The 23296-nt window shown below is 32.9% G+C and overlaps 1 protein-coding gene across 1 annotated transcript; it reads left to right on the forward strand.

Annotated features, from left to right (window-relative positions):
- Positions 1-449: 449 nt before the first annotated feature.
- Positions 450-22186, forward strand: LOC134266446 (uncharacterized). The gene is made up of 5 exons (XM_062748685.1): positions 450-561; positions 16982-17029; positions 17906-18046; positions 18609-18776; positions 20279-22186. Exons 1-5 carry the CDS (start codon positions 547-549, stop codon positions 20348-20350), a joined length of 444 nt encoding a protein of 147 aa, XP_062604669.1. The 5' UTR covers positions 450-546; the 3' UTR covers positions 20351-22186.
- The last annotated feature ends 1110 nt before the right edge of the window (positions 22187-23296 follow it).

Genomic DNA, 23296 nt, shown 5'->3' on the forward strand with positions numbered 1-23296 from the left:
ACTGTTATACATACTGAAATAATTACTTTGTTGTGTGCAGTATGTTATTTAATTAATAAAATTAATTCTTTCAGTGCTTGATAGATTATTATACAGTAGATATTTTAAAGAAAGTAGATATTTAAAATGCTTATCATAATTCATTAGGCTAGCTCACTATCGTTTGTGTTATTTGAACATTTTAAAAAATAAGACTTATTCTAGAACATTCTAGATTTTTCTATTGCGATCAAAGGTAGGTAACTCTCATGAATTTTACAACAAAGGAAGTCACTATAAATTGTATGGAGCAGCGTTAGGGGAATGAATAATATCAGGATTTTCTTTTTATTGCACAAGTCCTGTAACTTTCATCATTAGCATCAACACAAACAGAGAAAATACCAGTTACACTTACAAATCAAGACATACAAAGCACTATACAGACCGGAAATTCAAGTGTCTTTATGCATCGTTATTAACGATAGCCGTACCCCTAGTTATTTTTTTTGCAGGACCAATGCTCCGTCGTTAAACTTGTAAAATTCTAACGGAAAGAAACGCAGAATGAGCGGAACTAAGGTAAAAATCTATTTGTTTCTGTAATTAATTAATCAAGTAGTTTCAGTAGTAACAATACTCACGAACGAAACGTGCAAAAAACAAATGTGATAATGTATTGTATTTTTAGATCTACCTCCAAGGCTTCGACAGTGATAGCTATCTATAGGTCAATATCAGTAATAAAATAAATCATGTTTTAATTCAAATTTTATTTATTCTATTTCGATTTTATTATTATTTTGTTTCCAGTTATTAATTTATTTATATAATAAGATTAAGAGAAGGAAATAGTTCCCAAAGAGAGAGACAGAGAGAGAGAGAGAGAGAGTCCTTAAACTAAACTTTTCTTTTTTCTGTGAACAATAATTTCAGCTTTTCCCAGTAGTGTATATTTTATGAATTGAACATATTTTATTGAACAAAGTCAAAAGGATCGGACACAAGTTCAGTAAATTAGATAATCCTCCCCTAATATAACATTTTGTAAAATTTCCAAAATAAAAAAAAAACCAAATATATAAACATATGGTCTACTACATACCGGTACATAAACGTATATTGTATACATCGTAGCAATAGAAAGGGGGAAAAAATAAATTCTATAAATGTACAAATATAATTTGAAATAGTATGAAAAAAGTAAACTTATTTTGAAAAACGACCACATTCATTTAAGAAAGTTTAAATAGTCCTGAAAAGTTCAGCATTTTGTTCAATAGTAAGAAAATCATCGCCCCATAGCCTTAAATGCACATCTATAACATGTAAATAATTAAATGACAATAGCTCATTCATTAAGGAATTTCTTGCTTTTACATAATATTTACAAACCAAAAAAAAAAAAATAATATGCATCTTCTGGTAGTCCACAAGAACAATTAGGACTGGTTATTATATTAAAGCGATATAAGTCAGATTTTAAAATACAATTATGTCTTAATCCTGTATGAATTGTGTTCAAGAACCTTTTCCATAAGAAAAATATTTCGGAGATTTTACATTACTTTTTAGCAGATAGTTCTAAAAAAGAAAGAGGGCGTATAAGGCGTGGACAATCCCGCGCTCTGAGACAAAATTTTTCTCAATTTTCAAAATTCACAGAAGTTTTATTTTTCTAAAATCATGTTCTCAGTAATCTCATCTTCAAAACATTTTATCATTTTAATTTACTGAACGACCTATTATTTGTTTTATTTTAAAGTTGATAGTTAAGGTCTTCCGCTCAGGCGGAAGACCTTCTACTGATTCTGATGGTTAAGATTATTCCCTATTATTCTTTTTTTTTCCTAGACGCCAACTTTGAGACCTCGTAACTCGCTCATTTCTGAACAGATTTCGCTCAAATTTTCAGAGTTTTTGGAAGTTACAAAACTCAATTAAAATGTTTTCATACATTTCAAAAATTCCCTTCCGCTTTCGAGTTATTTCCCTTTAAGTGAAAATTTGGTACTGTTCGTTTCCAGACAAAGGCTCAGAAACGACAAAAGCTGGAGCAGAATGTCTACTGCATTTAAATACTAGAAGAATTGAAGTTGTGCCTATCGGTTTTTCTTTTTCGATTTCTGCGCTCCAAACGGTGCTAGATAGGGGTCAAAAATGAGAATGCCCAAAAGCGCCAAATTTTACACATATTTCCTTGTATATCTTTTAAACTAAAAATAATTTGTTAAGACATATTTCACAAATATTGTGCATAATTTTAAGATCTATCATTTGACATCATTAAAAAGGGGCTGGCCCCTCAAATAAGGGGTCAAGGGCGCTCGAAAGTTTTTGCTTTATAACTCAAAAACGGTAAATATTTGGATATGGTTATTGATTTGAAATGGGTTCTTTAACATCTTACTGATCTCATGAAAACGTTATTTTGTTCGAATCTTGTGTTATTGAATGAGCAGCATACTTTATGTACAGGTAACTGATTAGTTTTATACGGCAAGTGAAGAATTCTTTATGCGTACGCGTATAACACGTATAGCTGAAATAAACTGGATAAAAATATATACTTAACTAAACTGAATGTTAAACTTTGTTGAAATAAAGTTTTTAACGTATTCTCTAGCTAGATGTCATACAGATTATTCAGAGACAACTTTCTCCTTGTATTTAGTTTGAATTACAAAACGGGAGATAGGAAAAATACTTATCATCTCTCATTCGATTGATACTCAATGTTGCATTATTTATAAATAAAAGAAAAAATAAGCTTAAAATAATTCACTGTCATTTTATTCAGGCATCGTGAATTTTCCTCGGACCTTGACTGCTTTGTTTACAGTTGTGCAACCTGTTTATCGATCGCACATGCATTGACCTATATACATTCCGTAGGTCAACATTACCGCTCTTTGATTTTTACGCGAGTCCTAGAGTTATCTAAAGCGATGCTAGTCATCGATTTACTCAGTTTAAAATCAAGAATTTGTTATTTGCGTAAATCGTAAGAATATTTCTAGACACAAATATATAGGTTTTCTTGAACATGTACGAGTATTAAAAGATAAAATGTCTGATTCTATTCTTTGACGAATGAATAAAAGGCGCTGCGATTTTGCTCAGGTACAGATGATTTCTCTGGACGAGTCCATTGGTTACACTGAAAGGTGACGCAGGATGACCTATCGATAACTCTGCCAATTTTGATAGAGATTGTAATTGCACATGTACATAAATTAATGTTGAATTTTACCCTTGTGAAGTCCATTATAGTTTCGTTATTTAAAGAATCGAGGATATCACTACTGCAACTTAATTGTTTTTAATTTGAACGGATGATTCTATATTATTGGAAAGGTACACATTTTTTTAGGCGCCGTCGTCTCCCTCTCAACTTTGAAGTAATTGCAATCGTTATATGTATACGGGCCTATATCAAGTAATTCTAATTGTTGCTTAATTTATTTCAGAAAAAATTGCGATGTTGTTAAAAGTAGCAATTACAATTAAACATGACAAATGCACACAGTAAATTGTAAGTGGAAGTGACGTTTTCAATTCTTATGAAAATCGAAAATATTTTTCCGCATGATATGCTCATAAATTTCTTTGATTTCCTCAAATAAAAAGCTAGAATATCACAATGACACGATTTTATGTGCATGTACATAATATTAACTAAACTACATGCTGTTTTACACAGAAGAGCACTAAACATGAGCTTTAAGAATACGAGAAAAAAAAGAATAATTAGAAATTCTTCTAACAAATGCAAAATTTCTTCCTGTAATTTCATACAAATATTCCAAGCCTTTCTTTCGTGTTTATTGGACTAAAAGAGATTAAATTATTAAATTTCCTCTCACTGCGATACGTAACCCCCCTGAAATGATACAATGCTTTCCTTCAGAGTCGACAATGGCAGGCCAGGGCTGGTGATGAAATCCATGATTACTCCATAACCTATTATAATATTAACCAAAAAATCATACACGATATTGTTAATTCGCAGGTTGTCAAATAAATTTAAGAAAAGGTCGGCAAAGATGAGTATGCCTAACTAAACTTTTTTATTTATAAACCTTTTACTTTCTAGAGTGTACAATCGAGCATCGAAGTGTGTAATGTACTATATGTACTAGTTTTTTTTTTTTTGGGGGGGGGGGGGGGTACCAGTTTTCGCTGCATTTGATATCCTGAATTTTGCATTGCATTTCTGACAATTAAACAAAGTTAATAGAATATAATTGGTGACAGTAACACAAGTGATTTATAAAACGAAAGTCAAGCAATAAAACGTGAAAGTTTGTATTTTGAAAAATAAATCAAGTCAAGTCACATAAAACAAAGACAGGTTGAAACGCTCACACATGGACATACATACAAACGTTTAGGTAACTCGGAATAGTCCAGAGTAGAACAATATTTTCTTGAAGACGGAATGTCCAGTACATCTAATGTTCACGACCGGGATAGTTCACGGCAGTTTCATCACACATACGCAATTATCATACAAGTCGAACGCTCTTTGAGGTTCAGGATTGACACTAACTCCTTAGATAAATACTGAGTATCAATGTCCTTTTTACTGTCTTAACTTAACTTGATAGGTAAATAATTTTAGCATATGTTAAAAATAAGCATTAGAAATAATTCTTTTCATAAAATTCAATTCTGTTACACATCAAATGAATTTGTAAAGTTAACTTTATGACAATTGTCATGCTGCAGATCTGTAGCTCGCTAGCTGTTCTATATAAAAAGAATTGAGATGGATCACCAGAGAGCTACAGTGCCATCCATATTATCTCAAGTTCAGGCTCAGAAGGACAATTAAAAACGGTTGTAAAGAATGTTTAACTGTAGAAAAGTTTAAGGAATGTGTTAGAGACACACGGTAAATAATATTTTTAGATTCAAGCAGTTGAAAAACACGGATTTGAATATAGCTTCAGTGCAATATTTTTCTAATATTTTCTAGTTTTTTTTATTCTTCGTATTTCTCAATTCATCATGTTTAAATAACGTGTATTTATTTTTATTAGGACACATTAAACCTTATTTGTCAACCAGTCTGACAGTGTCCATCTGTCACGAGAACTTTAAACTTGATAATAACTATTGAATGAGTTGAAATAGGACTTTCATATTTCACATGTGCATTATTTGTGACATGTAATTTTCAAATATACTGTGATTTTTAACCCCGTGACCTTGATCTTGGAGCTTGACCTACTTAAAAAATAACAATACTTTAAATTGACAATAACTATTGAAAACTTTCATTTTATAAACATGTACATGTAATACCTGTGTCAACGCCTTTGAAAATTCATTATGATTTTTGACCCTTTGACCTTGAAGTTTGACCCACTTTTCAAAAACATTAACCATAGTTATACCTTTTGAGAGAAAAGAGATCGATTAGGGCTTTTATTTTACCACTGTGTATTACCTGTACCAACATTTTTTTAAAATACCGATACGCTGATTTTGACAACGTGACCTTGAGGCTTGACTTACTTTTCACAATTTTAATCTTGATCATAACTTTTGAATGAGAAGAGATAGGGTATTCGTATTACACAAAAATCAAATGTATGTGACCTGTGATAAAATCATTTCAAATACTAGCATATAATGAACTTTGACCTTGAAGTTTAACCGGCTTTAAACATTGCTTAAAATTGACCATGACTTTTGATAAAGAAAGGATAACACTTTCATACATAGATTTACACATGTATACACGTATTAGCTGTGACAAAGCCTATCGAAAAAAATATAGCTTAAGAATTCGTCAATACGGTAGCACACAAATGGCTTTGCTTATCACCAGCGTGTGTCATGGTGTGACGTAAGGTCATTTTAACAAGGTCAAGGTAGCAAACATTCCTTTACTATCTTTTTTAATAGTAAAACATAAATAAGATGACATCTACCCTTAAAAGATTGCTTTAACAGTAGAATGTGGCATGACCTTGACCCAAGGTCATTTCTCCTTGTCCGCAGCTCCGACGGAAGACCTACTCGTTGCTTTGCAACGAGCTCGGCTCTAGTTAAGCATATCTTTTATCGGGCTCGAGATCCGATATGGTTGGACTTTAAAAACAACGTGAACACTAAAGTCTTTTTGACATTGTTTTAGCAACATTCTTGAGGTCTTTTCTGCAATTTTGACTTGTATTTGTAAGTGTGCTACAGGTTTAACTCGATCGGCAGTTTAAATATTTAAACATTGTAGAATTTTAAAAATATCGTCTGACAGAGAGCACTGTCACTGATTCGCGCCAAAATGGCAGACATTGTAGATATACCGCCTATCGACTCATCGTGGACCAGAATTATTAATGAATATCCCCTGACCAGCTTACCAAAAAAGCTCAACAAGAGAACGGGTAAAGCAAGAAACTCGCTATTTGAAGAAGTTGATCTGAAAACTTACGAAAAGGGTGCAAATATGGTCGCTTTCCACACCAATTTACAAAGAATTTACCCGTGGATTAAGACTCTCGATAGCTTTTACTATGGTCACCTGGGGAAAAGCGATAGCTACATTATTAAATGGTATGATGAACCTGAAATCTGGGAAGATTCCAATGATAGCGCCAATTCTATTGTGATTGAGATAAGAGAGAAGGATAATAGCCTAGCATACAATGTAACATTTTTTATTACAACTGGAACCATCAGAGCCCAGGGCAGCAAGTACGTGTTATTCGTTGAGAAACACTTTCCAATCCTGAAACATGTACTCGGCCAAATTCTTCACTTGAAACTTCCACATTCATCGGTAGAACACACGGAAACAGAAAATCAGTCATCAAACAATGAGTCGAGAGTTGTCGAAACTGATGATGAGATAACACTAGTAAAAACGGCAGCTCAAGCACAGAGCCAAGATAAACGTAGTGACGAGCATCTAGTAAACCTACACAGATTTGAAAGTTCCATGACTGATGCAATAGGCAAGCTTGAGGCCAGCCAAGGAAAGGACATGAACTACTTGGTCACCCTTATCAATCAAAACAATGATGCCTGTTTAAAGAAATTACATCAGTGTGCAAGAGAATTAGAAGAGATTAAAGATGTCTGTCTATCTTTTAATAAATTTAAAATGGATGTCACCGAAAAGCTCGAGAGAATGGAGAAACAGCTTAAAACTCCCATGTCTTATTCTCAAGCAGTGAGCTCCTCCAATGTTGGAGATCTTCAGCCAAAGTATGACACAGCAGCAGCGAAACCTAACATCTTACTCATTGGGACATCTAACGTGAAAGGAATCAATGAAAACAAACTTACCCCGGTTGCGAATGCGGAGATCACCAAAATAATAAAATATACAATGAAAGAAACCAGGGACTTTATCCAAACCTGTAACCTACACCCAGACATATTAGTTCTTCACCCACTTACCAATGACCTGACAAAAATGGAGCCACAGGCCTGTGTTGATGTCCTAGAGAGCTTGATCCAAACAATTAAATCTAAATGGCAAAACACTATCACAATACTCTCACTGGCCACGCCAAGACTGGACAACCTTGAGTACCATACCAATGGCCAAATTACCAATGCAATATTGAAACAAAGATTGTCTGAGGAACCAATGTTGTTGTTCTGCGACCACGGTAACATGCTTACAGATGGCAATCCAACCCCTGAATTTCTTGCAGAAGATCAACATCATCTTTCAGTTAAAGGAACATCGCTATTAGCAGCCAATATCAAAAAAACCATTCACACTTTCCTTAACATTCCTGTCCAAGATCGGGAAAGATCCAGATCTAGATTCCGCCACAACAACAGGAGAGGTCGAGGTCGGGGTTACACAAAGTATTAATGTTATGTTGTAAAATGTAAAACATTGTAGTGTTGTCTAGTTCTTGAAAACTTGGCTTCTGAGTTTAATTCCTTATTATTAACACTCTCAGATAAGAGATGCTTAATTGATTTATAGTAATTTCATGTGCTTTTATTTGCCACTGAATATAGAGAACATATAAATATGCAGCTAGGTCAATGTCTACATTAGATTTTGGTGTTCAGATAAATACCTTATAAAAGGTTTAATACTTGAAGCCTAGTATATATATACTTTTTTGTTTTTTATTTTAACTTTTGATTATGAAGTCATCTTTTGTTTATTCATCGGTCAAAATGGGCTTCTGAAATGTAGGGGGTCTTTTGAGCAAGTCATATAACAAACTGAATGATCCAGTTTTTCTCAAACAGATAGAAAAATTTGATATTGTTTTTCTGGCCGAAACTCATGTTGGTCATGATCAATGTATCCATAAGATAGGAAATCACTACTGTCATTTTGTTTGTAGGTCTGCATCAAAGCATAACAACAGAACTTTTGGGGGGTTAGCCATGCTATGTAGAAGTGAATTTAAACCACATATAAAGATTCTAAAAAACACAAAATCGGATTTTCAGTGGATTAAGTTAGAGAAAAAATTTTTCAATTTTGACCAAGATTTATTCATGTGTGTACTATATAACCCCCGGAAAATTCATCTTATTCCAAAGGTATTGACTATGATATTCTCGAGTGTATTGAAAAAGACATACCTCATTACAAATCACTTGGTAATATCCTACTCTGTGGGGATTTCAATGCAAGGGTATCTACAGAACCTGATTTCATTGAAAACGATGATGATAATTTTATTCCTCTTGATCCAAGATACAATGCTGACTTACAAATTATTAATCGACTTAACATGGACTCTAAATTAGATAATCGAGGCAAAGAATTATTAGATCTCTGTATATCAAACCAATTGAGAATATTAAATGGTCGTACCTTTGGAGATACAGTTGGTAATTATACATGTTTTACACCAAATGGATGTAGCACAGTTGACTACGTGTTGGTTTCAGAAAAAATACTAAACCAAATATTGTATTTTAGAGTATCAGAATTTTTACCTACTTTGTCTGATTGCCACTGTTTGTTGCAATGGTCACTATCTGCCAGGTTTTGTCTTAAATCTGATATGAATGATGTCAATTCAAGTCCTGTATCTCCTAACTACATTTGGTCTGATGATTCTTCTGCTCGCTTCGAAGCCGCTCTTAATTCAGAGGACATTCAAAGAAAATTACATAATCTTTTAAATGGACCTAATCTTAATTCTCCCTCAACAATTGATAATGCTACATTAGAATTATCTAATATCCTTATTAATACTGCAGATAAGTCCCTTAGAAAATGCAAAAAAAAAAAAAATGCAAAAAGACAAACAAAAACCATAAAAAATGGTTTGATTCAGACTTGAATTCTATGAGAAGAAATCTATTTAGCTACGCAAAAATATATACTAAATACCCCAAAGATCCCGCTGTCAGAAATCACTATTACAAACTGTATAGAGAATATACCAAAACAAGGAAATACAAATGCAGACAGTATAAACAATCTCTGCTAAAACAGTTAGAAACTCTACATGAAGAAAACCCAAAATCTTATTGGAATCTAATTGATAAGCTGCAAGGTAGTGAAAACACGAACAGCTCGGATGCAATCGATCCAAACACCTGGGTCTCTCACTTCCAAAATCTAAACCAACCAAAACCCAAGTATGCTCAACGTCTGGCACAGCTTGATAATATTCTTACCAATCTGGAAAAAAGTAAATGTTTTAGTGAACTTGATAATCATATATCTGTTGCAGAAATTTCAAATGCTATCTCAAAATTAAAAAATGGAAAAGCCCCAGGTCTTGACAATATTTCAAACCATATGATCAAATGTAGTCAAACTTTTTTACTACCATGTCTCTATAAAATATTCAACTTTTGCCTTACATTTGGATGTTATCCAAAACCTTGGTCTTCTGGGTACATTATTCCTATTTATAAAAGTAATGATAGTTCTGATCCAAACAACTATCGGGGCATTACAGTTACAAATGCAATAGGGAAGTTATTCAATAAAATACTAGACATTCGACTTGATAAATTTTTAGAAAAACATCATGTAATAAGTGATTATCAGATAGGCTTCACTCGAAAAGCAAGAACATCAGACCATATGTATATACTCAAGACAATTATTGATAAGTACTGTAATACTAAAGATGGTAGAGTATATGCCTGCTTTGTTGATTTTCAAAAAGCCTTTGATACTGTTATACACACAGGAATCAAAATTAAACTCCTCAAAATAGGGGTAGGAACAAATTTTTATGAAGTAGTGAAAAGTATGTATACATCAAGTAAATCCTGTGTCAGAGTCGATAATAAGATTACTAACTTTTTCCCAATAACTTTGGGAGTGAAGCAAGGTGACAATCTCAGTCCCAATTTATTTAAAATTTTTATTAATGATTTTCCAGATTACCTGAACTCAGCTACTGAACCTGTTTATTTAAATTCAAATTCAGTTAAATGTTTGATGTATGCTGATGACATAATTCTACTCTCCTCCACAGCGGAAGGTTTACAACAAGAACTTAATATTCTACAGCAATACTGTAACGATTGGTGTCTCTGTGTAAATACATCTAAAACAAAGATAGTTGTTTTTAACAAAGCAGGTAGACTCTCCAAAACAAAATTTTACCTCGATGATGTCGAACTGGAATGTGTGTCTGAATACAAATATCTAGGTGTGACATTTTGTTCTTCGGATTCTTTCTCCTTTGCTCAAAAGCAGCTTTATCAAAAAGCATTAAAATCATTTTTTAAACTCAGGAAAATTTCATTTCCCTGAATCCTGAGGTTAAAACCACTATTCATATTTTTGACCATACAATGAAACCTATTTTATTGTATGCATCTGAAGTTTGGGGTTGTTTTAATCCATTTACAAAAAAAAAATAGCATACCCAATTGTACTATTGACAAAATATACTCCAACTTATTCTGTGAAAAACTCCACTTGAAATTTTGTAAATCAGTACTAGGTGTGCATAAAACTGCAACTAATTTTGCTGTATTGTCTGATTTAGGTAGATTTCCCCTGCACTTTGACATTGTAAGATCAATGATAAGGTACTGGTATAGGCTTGAAAATCTAGGCCATTCTTTCCCAATTTTAAAAGATGCATATTGTGAATCCAAATCATTGTTTGAGAAAAAACTCCCTTCTTGGTACAGCTCCATTAATTTTCTTATTACCAATATCGAGGGTATTCGTGATTTAACTTCAGTCAAAATGCACAAATTCAAACGTGAACTTAAAGATTGTTTATTTAGATATTATATACAAGAGTGGAATTCTCAACTTAAATCACACTCTGATAAAAAGCTGAGATGCTATAGCACTTTTAAACAAAATTTTGGTCAAGAAAAGTATCTTAATTTAATTAAGAATTTTGTAGCAGAGGAGAAGTTTTACTCGTTTTCGCATATCAGCTCACAGACTTAATATTGAAAGGGGTCGATATATAGGCATTCCTAGAGAAGAAAGACACTGCAATAGATGCAATAACAAAACAGTTGATGATGAGAAACACTTTCTCTTTTCATGTAATCACATTAAGGATGAAAGAAAAGTCTTGTATGAATTAATAAATAATTCCTGTAAGAATTTCAACAATTTGGACAGTGAAAATAAGTTAAATTGGCTCATGATTAATGAGGATGTGCAAATACTGATTCAAGTCAGTAAAATGATTATGAGAGCTGAAGTATGAAAAGTATTAGTAAACATATGTTGTTGTTGTTGTTGTTGTTGTTGTTGTTGTTGTTTTGTTTTTTTTTTTTTTTTTTTTTTTGAAATTTAATGTGTCCCCTCATTCCCTTCTTAAATGTACAGAATCAGTCAGAATGGGTGTCTTGAATACTTAGAGTACGGGTTTGCCAGTATAATCGGCTGTGCAGAGGCATCGTCCCCTGGTACCCTCTGTATCCAAGTTACCTTTTCTTTACATTAATTGTGTGCTACCTTCAAGATCACAGATTTACATTTATACAGGATAGTACCATTTGTTTATATATATACATATGTTTGTGTGTAAATTATTTTTTTTGTATGCATGGATATGTGTAACAATAAGTGTATGTTTATAATATATACTATACATACATATATTTGTATATAAATTATTATTTTTGTATGCATGGATTTGTGTAACAGTAAGTGTGTGTTTGTGTATGTGGGTATGCATATGTCAAATATCTATTGAACTAACTCCAAGAGATTAGTTTGCATTAAGTTTCTAATTATATGCTAAGTACTTATTAATTGAAATTACTATTTCTGTTAATACTTAAATGATTTTTTTTTTTGAATGACCATCTTCAATACTTAGGGTACAGGTTTGCCAGACTGGCTGTGTAGAGGTATCATCCCCTGGTGCCCTTTGTATTCAAGATGCACTAAGTTTTATATTAGAGTACTGCCATTACTACAAGATATTTTTTTTTATTTTTTTTTTTAATTTACCTTATATCTATCATTTTTATTTAATTGTGTTTTCTTTTATCATTCTATGGTTTCTATGCTTTTGATCCAGTGTGGTGATGCACTTCTCAATGTCAAACTTAATCACTAGTCATGTTACATTATCCTTAATATAGAATTGTAATCAGTGTTATCATTTTGTAATAATTGTTCATGCCCCCTGTGGGCCCTTGATTGGTGAATAAACATTCCATTCTATTTACCGGGAGAGTGGGTTTATTAGAGCTATAAAAAATGAAATTTGAACATGAATGGGTCAAGTCTCCATTCTTCGTTAACACTTAAATGATGGAAACGTAAATGTAAAATCTATTTAATTTGTCCAAAAAATGGAATCTGATCCCATGATTCTATATGGAAATCGAAAATTTCTGAAAAATGTACGCTTCAACAAATCCGTTCATTTAAATCACACTGACCGACGTCGATAATGCATCTATTATACTTCGTAGCTTAGTGGTTAAAGCGATCGGTCTTGGACCAAACCATGCGCTATGGAGAGGGTTCGAATCATACATGAAGCTTTTTCTTTTTTGTTTTCACATATTTTAAAAACATGAGTGAAAAAAATATTATTAAAATATTATAACAATGAAGTACAGAATTAAATGGTAAAAGATGATATAAACAATATAATTTAAAAAAAAATATAAATTTTAAAATTGAGAAATGTCTTTTCTCAGAGCGGGGGACTGTCCTCACCTTGTACGCCTCCATTCTTTGATAGAAGTTGCCTCCCTTGTTTTAAGACTAAGGAAATGCCACTTTCTAACAGTATAGGGAATAAATGATTTATTATATAGTTCTAGTCTGTGATTTGGCAGTAAATAATTTAAAGAATTCCGGATAGTGTATCCTGAAATATTGCCTCTTGTATCAGGTACTAAGTTTTGTAAATAATTAGGAACTAAATTATTGTGCATTTTATACATTGTTATTAGTTTTGCCCTATTTCTTCTATATTCCAATGGTTCCCAACCAGGGATCGACATTAACTTTTTTTCCTACTTGTCCATTCGGACAAGTGACCAAGACATTTACTTGTCCGAATTTCAACTTCACTTGTCCAAAAATTTTTCAATAAAATTCAACAGGTCAAGTCCAAAGACTTTTTCTACCTACGTAGCTATTAATAGCTACTTAGGTATTTAAAGCTACCCAAAGTAGCTATTTTTACCTACTTTGTATAATTTCTTCATTTTGCGGCACAATGACCAAACGGCGCAGCATGGTTGAATACCATATCGTTTGATACAGTCACCGATGATGAATACGACAAAATTTTGGCCTAAAATGATTACTTCCTGAATCGGCAATTTTACATTAGTTTCTATGCAAAATTGATAATATACGAAGTAAACATTTTTTAGCCAAATTTTGTCATATCCATCATCGGTGTGACTGTATTAAAAAAATTCAGTGCTCGCCATGTTGCGCCGTTCCTGCATTTGGCCACAAAATGCAAGTAAAGCAGAAAGTCGGTAAAAATAGCTACCTTGGATAGCTTTAAATACCTAGATAGCTAATAATAGCTACGTAGGTAGAAATAGTCTTTGGACTGGACCTGTTCAATAGTTTCAACTTTAAAATTAAAATAAAGACAAATAAGTCCATTTATTTACACATGGCATGCGCTTGATTGATTCTTGATGTTATTGATAGATACAACAGACACATACAACGAAATTTAATTTAGACTTTCTGTCCTGAGAGTAACACAAATGTCCACAAGTGAACCTGTCAACATCAAACAATTCACACTTCAGTTTGTATCTTGAATCTTCCATGACTTTTCAATAGTATGCAACTAGTGAACTTCGATCCCGATCGAATGTGAACTCAATATTAATAGGCTATACATACCGGGATCGAAGTTTGGATTTTATGTACAGCTTCCGTCTTGAGACTACCGATTTAGCTTTCAACAGTCGTTTTTTCTATTATTTAAAGACCCCTTTACATCAAAATGCACTTGTCCAATCGGACAAGTGCCCAGCAAGATTCACTTGTCCGTATTTTTCAAATTTGTATTTTATACCTACCTGGTAATATTTATTATTAACAACTTTACATTAAACTTCCAAAGTTGGCCAAAACACCATTCTGTCCATTAAAGCGTTGATTTTTGCATGTAATTTGGCCTCGAAGTCCTTCAGGGCAGGCCTGCCCCTAGATAAAACAGATATTTTGATAGGTTTGGATGTAAAGAATAATTTAAGATAAGAGTTTTTTAGGGGCACCCCTGCCCTGGGGTCGAAATTCACAAAAACCTACAAAAAAAATAAGGAAACCTGATTTTGATAATCTGCTTAAAAAATATGCCATATGGGCATTTAGGACTAGCTCAGTTGTTATATGTGCTGAATGTTACACTATCGATACTTTCTTTTTAAAGTCGGGGGTTCGAATCCACCTGGTACCACACTTTTAAATATTTAATTTTTCGCCTTTTCAAAGACTATAATTTTAATTTTTTTTATAGACTTGTGCATTTCCTTTCAATTATCTATCCTTTGTGCGTGACCATCCTTGATATAAGAAACACTAAAGAGAGATCAGATCGTAACAATCCAATGTACAGTTGTCAGTCAGGCCGAACAATATAACACTTTCTCCGAGGACAAGAATACATGTAGCTCACTTTGTGTTGCTCGATACAGGTACATTGTACATGTATTCTTGGCAGCATTGAGCTGCGATGAATTTCGTTTGTATATATTCATTGGAATTTAATCACATTGACTTTGACTGCATTTATCAGTAAATGTTTTCCTTGGATTTCATTTAGGCCTGTATAATTTGCACACATTTAAATAATGGTATGTTTTATTACATCCACGAATAAATAGCCTTGACATGAAGAATAGAATTTCAGAGACAGTGGACGTTACCATTATGCACAATGAAAAGTAAAAAAAATAAAAATAATTATATGTACATTTGGAGATAACAAACTCAGAGAATCAATGAAAGGGTTCCTCCTATCTGTACCCACTGAAATAAAGGCTTAGGAAAAACAATATACAATTATTGTTGTGTTTTGAGGTCAATACAATGATTTAGCCATCTGAGGAGTACAATATTCACCGAGCCCGGAGGGCGAGGTGAATATTGCACTTCGAAGATGGCTAAATCATTGTATTGACCAAAAAAAACAGCAATAATTGTTTTATTATATGATTCACAAATAAAATGATAAAATCCATTACTTGTTGAGAGTTTTGTCATGTTGTAAATTTTGAATTTACCGGGTGGCAGTAAATACAAAGTTGTCATGTTGTAAATTTTGTATTTACTGCCACCCGGTAAATTCAAAATTTACAACATGACAGTTTTACGGTGAGTCTCTTAAGTATAATGAAATTCTATTCAATATCAGCGAAAATTAACGCGAAGTCCTATCCAAATATAATTAAGAGAGAAGCAGAATTAAAATGTTAATCAATCTTACAGGTCGTATTCATTCTTAAAATTTTTTTAAAATAAATTTTAGTTGCCATGAAAAAAAATTATGTCAGTCTTTTTTCTAGGATAGGTTTTTAAAGGAAGGAGTATTGTCAGGGAAAACTGACTGACAACAAGTAAAAATTGTTGTTCAGTAAAAGTGTTGGAGGAGTGTCCCTGCATCCTCTCTTACCACCCTCACCCGAAAATATATATTTGCTTATGCTTTCTTCACATGAAAAAAAGTTATAGTAGTTCAAATAGCTTTCCAAATCAATTTGTATCAATTTGGAATATTCCGATCTATTTTTATATCAATGTAGAGGAAATAAATCCTTGTATTGACCTGGAACGTCACGTGCAGGTCAATACAACGTAGTATTTTTCTATCATAGTTGGATCTCAGCCAATCAGAGAGATGGAAATTATTCAATCATATAATAAACTGTTTTATATATTCAGCCTAATGTCATTAATCAGAACGGAAATTGACAAGCTTTTTCTAGAGAATAAAACCAAACCCGGTCCTATAGGTCAGAACCCTATTTGTAATGAAGTGATCCTTTCTTGAAGCAATAATTGTAAGCCCAGTAACTATTCTTGCAGCAAATAATTGTACTTTTTCAAGATTCTCAATATTTGTTTTTGTGCATCCTGACCAAACTTCAACAGCATATTCAAGTTGTGCTCTAATAAAAGATATATACATCTGGGATAGAATATCTCTTGACTCGGTAAATTTTAGTTTTTTAAGGAGCTCCAGATTTTTGTATGCTTTCTTTATAATGATATCAATATGATCAGACCATCCTAAGTTGTACGACAAAAGTATCCCATGATGTTTGTGTTCTGTTACATATTCCAATTGGCAATTGTCAAAAAATAATTTAGGAAAATGCTGTACAATTTTTAAATTAAAAAATACTGCTTTGGTTTTCTGTGCATGGGTTAAATTTCAATAACCATTTCTTTGACCATTCATCTAGTATTTTAAGATCATGGTTAAGATTTTGTTCAATATGATTAATATTATCTGAACATTGTTGTAAAGAATTATCATCAGCAAATAATTCACAAACAGATATCATATTAGTATAGTATATTTTATATGTGTTTGATATTGTATAATTGAATTTACAGGAAATGAAGGAAGAAGGAGAGTTTCAAGTTCATGTCCTATTTATTGAGGTAATTCCGGGTTTTATTTATTTCTTTAAACATTGAATCTCTATATATAAACAATAAGATTTACGTAAAAATATCGAATACATAAAGTCATTTATTGCCTACCAAGTAATAAATACAGAGATTTTTGCATATGCTATAAGTACTTTACAAATTAAAGTTGTATCAGCTTTCTGAGCTGATAGGGATCCTGCAGGGTTGATACGGATTTTTATCTTACCCTATGGAAATTAAGCATCTAATTATGAGCAGACATGAAATGGTACATTTATATTCTCTATACAAAAAATGTAGCTGATTTTAAAATAATATTATTGGATACAAAAGCTGAGGAGTCATTTTTGACATGATAAAAAAAAACAATCGTGCCTATAAGGAATTTGTAAATAAATTATACTGTCGCTGATTGTTTGATTTTATGTGTGTGAGAAACTATGTTCTGAATGACGAATGATTATTCTTTGTCTGTAAAATACTTGTATAATAATTTATACCCTTTTTAGGTCAGGCCCTTTATCAGCCCAAGACAACAATATCGGTCAAAGTCTTTTACATGTAGATTTGAAAGGATAATTATTATAAATTCTGAAATATGTTAGTTATATTATATACATATGTACGAGAGATGAAAGTAATTACAAATTCATTTGATTAGAGCAATTCGTATTAATTATTATAAAATATATAATTTGTTAACACATTCATTATTTTTTCAATCAATATATATGTTTGTTAAAATAATACCAAAGAGATAAGATGAATTGTGTTGGAAGGATATGTAAAATGAACGAAACGATTCTTTAATTGATATTTTATTATCAAAATAATGAAAGAATGATAGATGCTGATGATGAGAACTTCTGATCGATTACTTTTTAGAATTCTCGTCTGAACCCCATTCCTGAGTTTCTGGTGAATTGTAAACGCTATAAAGAGGAACTAAAGCTGGACACAGATTTGAAGGAAGCAGAAAAGGAATATCGGGTTCTTCTGCAGAAAGCAAAGAGGCCCGAGTACTCGGTATTTCTTCTGTTTTTTAATTATGCAGGTGTCATTTGACCTTCACATCGAAGTACAGTGTATTTAAATTTGAACGTGCTTTGACAACTGAGTTTTTTTTTAAGGTCAGACGACACGTTCCTCAAAAATATATTATAATTTTTGGTAAGAATTTGTTACTGAAATATAGGTACTTAAACAGGTTTCCTCACAAAAAAATTTGGATACCTACCAAGCATTTGGCAAAAAAACCATAGGGTCATATTTCTTATATAACCCTTATGGGTAATCTTCTAAATGGCCTATAACACAATTTTTGGTGCACTTATGTTTAAAAACACATTAAATACAATGTAGAAATAAGAAGAGAATGACAAATATGAATAATTTTTGATATAATACCAAGAGATACAAAACATATATTTGAGTCGTCTGATCTTAAAACGTTAAATGAAAATAAAAAAAAATCTTTGTGGTAGTACATTTATTTTGTATAATTTCTTAATGTCATATAGAGAGATTGATATGAACAAAACTAATTATATAAGACCGTTCTTGTACTTTGACCTGTCTCCTTACACAGAAAACTAGACCTTATTACGAACGAAATCTTTTTGACATCGAGAGAAGAAGTCAGGCACCAACACTCTACGATGTTTTAAATATTGTCTCCAAAAGATGTCCTTATACCAAGTGGAAAAAAGCCATGTCGGAATTTATTGGTTTGACACCTATCCAGCCAAGTATGCAGGTACTTTTTATATATCGTTTTGTAGACATTCAATGCTATTTGGAAATTGATATATTGAAATTAACAAACTCAACAGAGTATCCTAATTGATTGATGAGGAAAAATTGGATCGACTCTATTTAAAGAGAGATCAATTCTGCCTTTGACTTTTAGAAGATAGAAATTAAAAATGAAAAGAGTGTAAAAAGAAATGCGCATAGATCAATTTATTTCTACATCATTGATTTTAGATATAAAGAAAAGGGAGTTTTCCCACTTATACATATCAGGGTAGATAATATCTTAACCCTCAAGATAAAGTGCAATTAAATGAAGAATATAAATCAAATGCATTTAATTATTAAGGTTTTTTTTAATTAATAAATATTCAATGTTTTTCAAATAACCAGGGATAACCGAAACCCCTTTTATTCTATTAATATTTAGATTTAAAATATTTGACGGCTGAAATTCACAACCTTCACTTATTCTTTATTTTTTACATACATTTTTAGCTCACCTGAGCTGAAAGCTCAAGTGAGCTTTTCTTATCACTGTTGTTCGTTGTTCGTATAGTTGTTCGCTCGTCCGTCTGTAAACTTTTCTCATTTTCAACTTCTTCTCAAGAACCACTGGGCCAATTTTAACCAAACTTAGTACAAAACATCCTTGGGTGATGGAGAGTTTAGCTTGTTACCATGAAGGGCCAAGTTCCCTTCCAATGGGAAAAGAAAAGACAAAAATAGGGTGGGGTCATTAAAAAATCTTCTTTTCAAGAACCACTGAGCCAAAAAGCTGAAACTTATTTGGAAGCATCCTCGGGTAGTGTAAATTCTAAATTATGAAAATCATGACCCCCGGGGGTAGGGCAGAGCCACAATAGGGAATCCAGGTTTTACATAGAAATATATAGGAAAAATCTGTAAAAGATTTTCTTCTCAAGAACCACAAGGCCATAAAAGCTGAAACTTATGTGGAAGCATCCAGGGGTAGTGTAGATTCTAAATTATGAAATCATGACCCCCAGGGGTAGGGCGGGGCCACAACAGGAATCCAAGTTTTGAATAGAAATATATAGGTAAAACCTTTAAAAAATCTTCTCAAGAACCACTTGGCCGTATAAGCTGAAACTTATGTGGAAGCATCCTTAGGTAGTGTAGATTCTAAATTATAAAAATCAGTTTTAAAAATCAAGACGAGACCGGGGGGGGGGGGGGGGGGGGGGGCTAGGGGGCCACAATAGAAGAGCTGGGAAATCTGGTATAGAACTGCAACACTAAAGTTACTCAGGTGAGCTATGTGGTTCATAGGCCTCTTGTTGTTCTTTGTGAGTGTTTTTTAAATTGCATGAGTGCAAAACGTAAATTTTGCAGTATTATCAAAAAAATCTTGGTAGTAAACACAAGAATGTTTCAATAAATTCAGATCAGGTGTTTTTGATTTATTACTGATGCGAATCGCTAATCTAATCGTCCAACATTTTTGTCTATGGATTTTTTTTTTTTTTCAATTTTCACTTAAAGGTTTTAACTGCCGATGAAGGTCAGGTGTTCATTCCAGTTACATTCACGACAAAACGTGAAGAGGAATCATAAAAACCGAACGTGAATAAATGTGACAAAGAAAAAGTTGATAAAAGAGAAGAATGGAAGAATATTGTGCCTCCAGCTGTTATAATTGTACATTATATAAAATTAATGTACACTGTCGTTTGTATGTCCTCACTGTTTTTTCTATAATTGTACGTTTGTACATGTAATCCCTTGCTGTTATTGTATAACTGTATAGGTTTGTATGCCCCCGCTGTTATTGTATAACTGTAGGTTTGTATGCCCTTGCTGTTTATTGTGTAACTGTATATAATTATACGTTTGTATGCCCTCGCTGATAGCTGTGCCTGCTCTCTGCTGTAGGTTAGTGTTACGTACGTCATGTAACAGTGCCCTAACACACAGCAACAGTTCACTGACTCCGACATCCTAATACCTCCCCGTTATCTCGCTTACAAATCGACTGTTTGACATAATAAATTTACTGTTATCTATGCAGTACCATGAGTATACTGCTATCTACCAGTAAAACGCTGACTCTCTAGTGAATGACATTAAAGGTGTCCTAATTATAACTTTTTGAGCATATTAAGCAGGGAACGTATGCCCCCGTAAAAAAAAAATCGGAAGTATATTTAGATTTCGTCCGGGCCTCCCGTCCTTCTGTCCACCTGTATGTCTTGCTGTTTATCTGTTTGTTTGGTTTTTTTTTGTCCGTCCGCAAAATCTTAAACTTAGCCAATAACTTTTGAGTGGGTGGGGCTATGGATTTCATAGGTGTACCCCTTGTGACAAGACCTTCCTTTGGGTAACACATTTGACCTCTTGGCATTGACCTTCGAGTTTGACCCATTTTTTACAAAAAATACCATACTTTAGCCTTGTCCATAAATTTTGAATAGGGCTTTCACATGTGTATTCCTTTTTCGTTTTGTACCACCACATTTTACCTTTTGACCTTGTCCTTAGAGTTTGACCTACTTTTATAAAATTTAAACCTTGCCTAAAACCAACAATTTGACCTTTACCATGGAGTCTGAACTGCATATGAGAAACTTCAACCCTCATCGTAAGTTGCTATACGGGGGCATCTGTGTTTCACAAACACATCTTGTTTTTCATGTGCTTTGTCCATACGCCTAAACATTGTTTTAGATATATTAAGAAAAACAGGTTTAAGTAAAATTATAGTACATCTGTTTACAATTTAATGATTTTATTTCCGGTCTGAATTGATGGGTTGTTTCTTTTTTATAATTTGCGCTGTATCTGCGACATCTGGGAACCTTAAGTCATTAAAACTACTTTAAGTCAGTTCAAGGAACTGAATTAAAAACATCAGAAAATATACTCCTTTATAGCATCTATCAATTTTCTCTACGAGCCGTGACATTAATATCTATATGTTCTCTGAAATAAGAGACTGTTATAAAATCAAGTACAGATATTCCTGTGTTGATAATCTCGGCCACAACTATTCTAATTAGCACGTATTAATCAATTTTCGCTTTATTGACATTTCCATTAAAAAGGAAAGGAAGAAGAAGGAGGATATAAGGACAGCCATGGAATACCACCACCCACACGTATTTATCTTATTTCGCCTCCTTTGTTATTTTTCGAGGTCCTCCCGTAGCTTCTCCCGTGGAAACGTGTATCAATGACAGGAAATTACATTCTTCGTATACCAATTTTAATTGTATGTACAGGTACCTACATGTAACGCTTAGTTAATCCAGAAGAATGTAATTAAAATTCCATATTGTTTACTATAGCTTATATCAGTACCACTCTAAAAAACAATTATTGCTGTTTTTGAGGTCATTATACTATATATTTAGTGACTGGGTTCGAGGGCAACATACGTTTTTGTCAGACCCAAGATCGAAGCAAACTGTTTGTCAGATTTTAATTGCAATTAAAAAATGTCGGGCAAGTCTAAAGGATCGACTTTGACAGAGAGCACTAGAGAAGTTGAAATTACGAAGGGGATGAATCAATTTTTTCTCAACGATCTACAAAGTATGTAGTCATAAACTTAGCAATTTTTCTGTACCGGGTTGCCGCTTAATTACCTCACGAACAATCAGCAGAATTTATAACAGAAAATATAAAAGTCTGTCTTCAGGACATAAGTATATATGTTTTTTTTTTTTTTTTGTTTTTTTTTTTTTTTTGCGGTATTTAATGAAAGTACACCCTTCCTGTATTTTATTCATCAATGTGTCATAAACAGACATTAATCTGTTCTCAGGCGATCGCCGTGAGTTCATTGATATTGACGGTCATCTCCGGAAAATGGCAGATACAGTATACACTTATTTAATGACTACGAGGTAAACAGTCAAATTGTTGTCCCGGGGTAGTGGGGGAGACCTGGGAAACTGTTGCCCGAGGCCGAAGGCCTCGGGCAACAGTTTTCCAGGTCTCCCCCACTACCGAGGGACAACAGTTTGACTGTTTCACCGAGTAGTCATTGAATAAGTGTTTTATTACATAACCTACTATATAATTAATTAAATTGGAATAAAAACACACAAACAATCAATAAAAAGTTTTCACAACTGTTTATTCACATACTTGTCTATTAATTAGCTGAACACATAATATAAAGATTAAATCAATATTTTCAATTTAAAGTAATACTTAATAAATTGACTGTTTGTGTGGGGTTTTTTTTAATTTGATTAATTATAGAGCAGGTAAATAGTGATGTCGTTATCATCAAAACGATTGAATATCACGATGACGCTTTAAACAGGCAACAGTTCATTCTGTGGACCGGTCAACAGTTCACTGTTTCATGATCACGCAAAAACATAAAGTAAACCGTGAAACAGTTCAAAATGCCTAATTATAATTTATATAGTAGGTTAGGTAATAATGTGTATTGTGACGTCATAACGAGTCAGTCTCACCAGGTGCCCACATGTTGTCAGACAGTGTGTGTGTAGGTAACAAGGATGTATATACTCACACTCAGACATCGTA

The sequence above is a fragment of the Saccostrea cucullata genome, unplaced genomic scaffold, assembly GCF_032062105.1.
Source record: "Saccostrea cucullata isolate Sc308-1 unplaced genomic scaffold, CSIRO_AGI_Scuc_v1 ctg1212, whole genome shotgun sequence".
Classification (NCBI taxonomy): Eukaryota; Metazoa; Mollusca; class Bivalvia; order Ostreida; family Ostreidae; genus Saccostrea; species Saccostrea cuccullata.